The sequence below is a fragment of the Tachyglossus aculeatus genome, chromosome 2 (genome assembly GCF_015852505.1).
Source record: "Tachyglossus aculeatus isolate mTacAcu1 chromosome 2, mTacAcu1.pri, whole genome shotgun sequence".
NCBI lineage: Eukaryota > Metazoa > Chordata > Mammalia > Monotremata > Tachyglossidae > Tachyglossus > Tachyglossus aculeatus.
The window spans coordinates 107,999,641-108,006,230 of NC_052067.1; the positions used below are offsets into that span (position 1 = coordinate 107,999,641).

The following is a 6,590-nucleotide window of genomic DNA, read 5'->3' on the forward strand; positions in this document are numbered from 1 at the left end:
ACTTAGAGTGGCTCCACCAAACCTCCGTTTGAGACTTGTTTTCTCAACTCTCTGCAATATTATAGGGAGTAACTCCGGGAGGTTGACAGTATTTGAGTGTTATTGAGAGAGAAATGGTATTAGCAACTACTGGTTGTTTTTCTTCATCCTTTTTGCTCAGACATTGTAAAATGAAGAACTGAATTGAGCATCAGAATACAAAGTAATGTTATAAATTCATCAGTATTCTATTGAAATAAAGTTCAGACTATATTCCAGGGCTGGCCAAAATTCAGCTTGCGGACCACATGAGGCTCTTCTTCACTTGCTTTTTGGCTTGTGCATAAAATGCCTAATGTTCAATTTCACTGCTGCGGCAGCCTGCAGTGTGCTGCTGCTCCATTCATTCATGCAATTGTATTTATTTAGCACTTACTGTGTGCAGAGCACTGCACTAAGCGCTTGGGAAGTACAAGTCAGCAACATATAGAGACAGTCCCTACCCACCAACGGGCTCACAGTTCTTTAGGAGGCAATCCTACCCCCATGGGCCCGGGCCAGAGAGGGGTATGGCATCCAGTCCACCCCAGCCCTTGCTTCAGTCAATTTATTGAGTGCTTACTGTGTGCAGAGCACTGTACTAAGCGGTAGGGAGAGTACTATACAACAGAATTAGGAAACACGTTCCCAGCTGATAAAGAGCTTCAGCTGTCTCTCGTTTACTGCCACTCCTCCTTTCTCCCTACCCCTGGAAAACTTGCTCCTTGTTCCAGTTAAAGGAACTTAATTCCTTCAGATAATAATAGTATTTAAGTGCTTACTACGTGCCAAGCATTGTTCTAAGCACTTGGGGGGAATATAAGCTGATCAGGTTGTCCCCCGTGGGGCTCACAGTCTTCATCCCCATTTTACAGATGAAGGAACTGAGGCACAGAGAAGTTAAGTGGCTTTCCCAAGGTCACACAGCTGACAAGTGGCGGAAGCAGGATTCAGACCCATGATCTCTGACTCCCAAGCCTGCGCTCTTTCCACTGAGCCACGCTGCTTCTCTTGGGATCTGGAGCCCTAGGCCATCTTATGTTTCTGGCTGCTCAGTTCATTCAATCATATTTATTGAGCGCTTACTGTGTGCAGAGCACTGTACTAAGCGCTTGGGAAGTACAAGTCAGCAACATATAGAGATGGTCCCTACCCAACAACGGGCTCACAGTCTAGAAGGGGGAGACAGACAACAAAACGAATCATGTAGACAGGTGTCAAAATCGTCAGAACAAATAGGATTATAGCGATATGCACATCATTAACAAAATAAATAGAATAGAAAATATGTACAAGTAAGATAATCTGTACAAATATATACAAGTGCTGTGGGGAGGGGAAGGAGGTAGGGCGGGGTGGATTGGGAGGAGAAGAGGAAAGGGGGCTCAGTCTGGGAAGGCCTCCTGGAGGAGGTGAGCTCTCAGTAGGGCCTTGAAGGGAGGAAGAGAGCTAGCTTGGCGGAGGGGCAGAGGGAGGGCATTCCAGGCCCGGGGGATGATGTGGGCCGGGGGTCGACGGCGGGACAGGCGAGAACGAGGTACGGTGAGGAGATTAGCGGCAGAGGAGCAGAGGGTGCGGGCTGGGCTGCAGAAGGAGAGAAGGGAGGTGAGGTAGGAGGGGGCGAGGTGATGGAGAGCCTTGAAGCCGAGAGTGAGGAGCTTTTGCTTGATTCATAGGTTGACAGGCAGCCACTGGAGATTTTTGAGGAGGGGAGTGAAATGAACCAAAGCCACCTCTGACATATATGTCATCAGTACTTAAGCTCTTTGCTTTGTGCAGATGTACCAGCTCTTTAAATAGGGCGCTCCTGCTTTTTCTGTAGTAAGTGCTCCAGGTAGTAGGTGCCTCCTTAATGGCCATCTGTTGCCGAGTGCCCTACTGGGACCGCCAACTCTATTTTTGGAATTGGCATCATGACAGCATCAGGATTCCCAACCAGACCCATTTCCATTTTGTGGGGGAATCTTCTCCCAACCCCTGGTGTCTTGTGTAGATTCATATTAAAAGTGCACTGCAGTAGCTTTGAGCTGTGGAAAGAGAAACCCTGCAAAGAGATTCACAGACTTAGGAAGAGCACCCGAGATTTCATTTAGTCTATTCTCCTAACTCTGGGCATGGTTGAGCCTGAACTCGCTTAATAAAAAGTTTTGTCTTGGCTGTAAAGGTTTCTGGGAAAGTCTGTGCAACCTTTTTGAAGGTCCCATGTTGATCAATACACTGGTTGGTGAGATTTCTTACAGTGCAGAAGCTGCCCTTGGTTCCAGTCAATGCTAGGTTGTACTGTAATTTAAAAAAAAAATCCTGAATATTAGTCTCTCTTAATATCAGTCTCTATTAATTTGCATTGAGACCTCTGTCTAAATTGAAGTGGTGTCCTAAGTATGCATCTTGTTAATCAGTTAAGGTTGAAAGTACTCTTTCAGTGACCTTGAAAAGAGCATTTTTAGAAAGGAAGACTGAACTTCTTTTTATATAATCCTTGACTTCATCATTTAACCCAGTTTTTGTTTTTGTTATTTATTGCAGATGGAGTCTGGAGGCACAGTTTTGAGTACCAACTGGTCTGATGTAGGTAAAAGGAAGGTAGATGTTAATCCTCCTGATGACATGGAGTGGAAAAAATACTAAATAAATTAAATTTGCTATCAGTGTTTTGAGTATAGTCACTTAATAATGCCCTTTGTGTATAGAAATTGCATTCTTGAATTTGAGCACTGAGTGTTCTCTTGGAAGATTATACCCCTTTACCCCTTCCTTGCTGTAGAAACTTTTTCCTGCAGGTATTTTAAAAGGTCTGATCAAGAATGCAAATTCACTGTTCATCACTGATGCCATCAAGGGATTCAGCTATAATGAAATTGAATTGTGTCTCATTTTATAGATAGATTAATTCTGAATTTGGGGCAAGAAGAATGTAGGATTATTGCCTTATTTTTGATGCACAGTATTCTATTAATAATTTATTAGATCTGGCAACTTGGGGTAAACATACATTTTTCAACCTCTGTTTTAAATTATGTTTGCTCTCTAACTCTGCTTCCAAATAAAAGTGTAAATATAATTTTTATATAAAGATGTTTGGTTCATTTCCTTCTTGGAGGGAGTCTGAGAGAAACTCTGGGCAACTTTATCAGAAGCGAGGGAAGCAAGTTTCTCATTTGAGGGTCATTTTGCTTTTGAGTCAGATAACAACCTTGGTTCTTTGTCTGGAGTATGAGTTATTAAGTTCCAATTTTGGCCCTTGCTATTCACCCTGCTTCGTGCAGTGAAATACGATGTCTTCTGTACTGCAGCCCAAGCCAGGCTTTCTAAGAGGTTGGAGTGAGGGAAGGTTAGTGGGAACAGCAGTGATTCCCCTACTGTCCCCCAAATCTTGGATGCAGGATTGTTCTCCACCTCTCCCGTACCATTCCATGAGTTCTAAAGAAGGCAGCAGGAGCCTTTTCCCGGTTGGGACTGTCCCAAACTGGAAGCCCACCCAGCCTTGGGAAATCAGCATCTGTCATGACCTGCCTGTCTGGGACACTGGCTGTCACTTGTTGCTGTTCCAGCTGGAGGTGCATCTTGAAGCCCATTCCAGTGGTCTTGAGGTGTCGATAGCCGCAGCGATTTATTCAGCTAGAGATAGACATTCCTGGAATTCTCAACAGTGTTTGATCTGTACGCAGATATATACCGGCTAGTGAAAAGTTAGCTCTTTAGGCTTCAGCCACAGTGGAGGAAAATAAATGGACTGAAATTTTTCTCGTAGAAAAAGCTGGAAAAGTATGGGAAGATCAGACAGAGGGCACTTCCTCAGGATCTACAAATAGCTAATTGAGACGGCAGTGAGGTACCATTATTAAAAAAACCAATAATTGTATATACTAAACATTGGGTTAATTTCAAGATAATCAGGTCAGACAGTCCCTGTCCCACATGGGGCACTCAGTCCTAGGGAGGAGGGAGAATGGCTATTTACAGTTTGAGGAAACAGGCACAGAGAAAGGATGTAACTTGCCTAAGGTCACACAGCAGACAAGTAGTAGAGGTGATTACAAATCAATCAATCAATCAATCGTATTTATTGAGCGCTTACTATGTGCAGAGCACTGTACTAAGCGCTTGGGAAGTACAAATTGGCAACACATAGAGACAGTCCCTACCCAACAGTGGCCTCACAGTCTAAAAGGGGGAGACAGAGAACAGAACCAAACATACCAACAAAATAAAATAAATAGGATAGAAATGTACAAGTAAAATAAATAAATAAATAAATAAATAGAGTATTTATAGAATAAATATAGAATATAGAATAGAATAGAATATAGAATAGAATAAAGTCAAAAAAGAAATGGAAGAATCAGAAAACAAGCTTCCTAGTAGGTGCCCAGGTTAGACCTTTATTTTGCCCAGTTTGACTGCACTTTTTTTGTAGGGTAAAGTGCTTACCATGTGCCAAGCAGATGCAAGCTAAGCAGGTTGGACACAGTCCATGTCCCACATGAGGCTCATAGTCTTAATCCTCTTTTTACAGGTATGGTAACTGAGGCTAAGAGAAGTTAAGTGGCTTGCCCTAGGTCATGTGGCAGACTGGCGGCAGAGCCAGGATTAGAACCCAGGTCCTTCTGACTCTTAGGCCCTTGCTCTATCCTTTAGGCCATACTGCTTTTTTGAAAAGCATTGTAACTGGAAGTGTATAGAGGAGCATGACAGAAATGATTAAAGGACCGGAAAATAAGCCTATGGGGAAGAAGTAAAAGAGCTGGGGTTAAAGCTAAGAGGAGGCTAAAGTGTGACTTAATAATCATCTTCAAACCTATGAAGTTTTTTTTAAATCAATATGATCAGTTCCTCATGTTAACTGAGGTCCAAACAAGGAAATTGTCTTAAAAGCAGAAGTATTGGATATAAGGAAAAATGTGAATTTCTCAGCATGATAAATTAGCTAAAATAGGCTAATAAAGTTATAAGAAAAGTTACCCACCTGGGTGACATCTTCCTGTAGGGAGCTGGGCCATGTGAACTCAAAAGGGACCAAAGGTGTGGACCCTTATCCTGATTCTTAAATTCAGCCAGCATGGAACTAACTAGGTCTCTCAATAGAAGCATGGTATGTCAGAGTCAGGAAATGAGCTGTCCACTGTGCTTCACCCTCATCAGCCTCTCTCATAGTGTGTAGTGTGTCCATGCTTAGGGACTACATTGGGAAAGGATAGAGAAACCAGTGAAGGTCATTGAATGCATGCATGAATCGATATCCACCAGACTTGAAAAAAGCACAAAATTCCGCTAATTTTACACTCAGGTTTAATTTGCAGCAGTGAAGAATCAGCCTTTTGGCACCGTCAGCATTCAGAATCATGATCTACGGAATCATGAAGGGTGTGGACATAATGAACATAGAATTGTCATTGACCAAATACTGCACCACTTAAAGGTGCTCCTATTGGGGTTTAAAAATAAGAGTCTGAAAATAAAAGGAAAAGTTTCACTGGGCAGGTGGCATGCCTAGGGAATTAGTTACCACAGGAAGTTGTGGGCAGAAAACATTAAGATATTGAAAAGTTTGGTTAAATTCACCAACGAGGTGCTCGTAATGGGTTATTTTAAGGAAAGCCAGAGCTGTGTAAAGGGATTGGGTTCATGTTGTGGTGTTGAAGGAGAAAAGGAGGTTAGATGGGTCATTTCTACCCATGAGAATGCCGCAGAGGGCAGTTGTCACTTAGGTCCTCAGAGTATCCCGTTGGAGACTGAATCTCGTGTGCCGGACGGGCCACCAGACTGACCTTGTGTGTTTTTGCTCGAGTTCTCACTGTGGCGGTCTCTTCAGAGCCAGAACTTTAGTGGGAAGGCAAGGATGTTTTCGCAGTGTTGATCCCTTCCTTCACCTCTTCCTTCCACCCCATCACACCTGGTTGCCGAATTTTATTCAGCTTTCTAAAAATCTGATTTATTTTCATCCGGATAGGAAAGTTGTTCCTTTTAGCTTTCAAGAGACAAAAAGGTGGGACCAGTGGAGTTAAACCTGAATCCAAAAAAACCACTTCTGATTCTCTCCTCCTGATTTACCATTTGGTTTTCTATGGCTGAATCATGGTTGGGAGCCTTATTTGGCTCCACTGAGGGGCAAGCGAGTTATTTTTCTTCCTGGGGCAGACCTACCAAACAGCTGTGTAAACTAATACCAGGCAAAGGAGGCTGAGCAAATGCCCTGTTACTGAATGACTTCAGTGGCATTGTCACTTACCAAATGCAGATTGAAATGATGCATTGGGCATCAGTTCAGAAACGAGAAACAATATGAGCCTGGGAATCAGAAGGACTTGGGTTCTAATCCAGACTCCGCCATTTGTCTGCTCTGTGACCTTGGGCAATTAACTTCCGTGTGCCTCAGTTTGCTCATATATAAAATGGGAATTAAGACTGAGCCCCATGTGGGATATGGACTGTATCCAAGCTGATCAGATTATATCTACCCCAGTACTTAGTGCAGTGCTTGGTACATAATGACCACTTAACACATACCACTTTTTTAAAAAAGTGATGAGAAAGACCCTTGTCTCTTCCCCATACCCCTCACTCATCTTGAC

General features: G+C 43.1%; 1 protein-coding gene across 1 annotated transcript in view; it reads left to right on the plus strand.

Moving 5' to 3' along the window:
* SUGT1 (SGT1 homolog, MIS12 kinetochore complex assembly cochaperone) overlaps window positions 1-3,079 on the plus strand; it is a 59,480-nt gene extending 56,401 nt beyond the window's left edge. Inside the window, exon 13 of the mRNA XM_038768460.1 lies at window positions 2,545-3,079. Coding sequence (XP_038624388.1) covers window positions 2,545-2,646 — 102 coding nt within the window. The 3' untranslated portion in view covers window positions 2,647-3,079. The remainder of the gene's footprint in view (window positions 1-2,544) is intronic.
* Window positions 3,080-6,590: the final 3,511 nt, after the last annotated feature.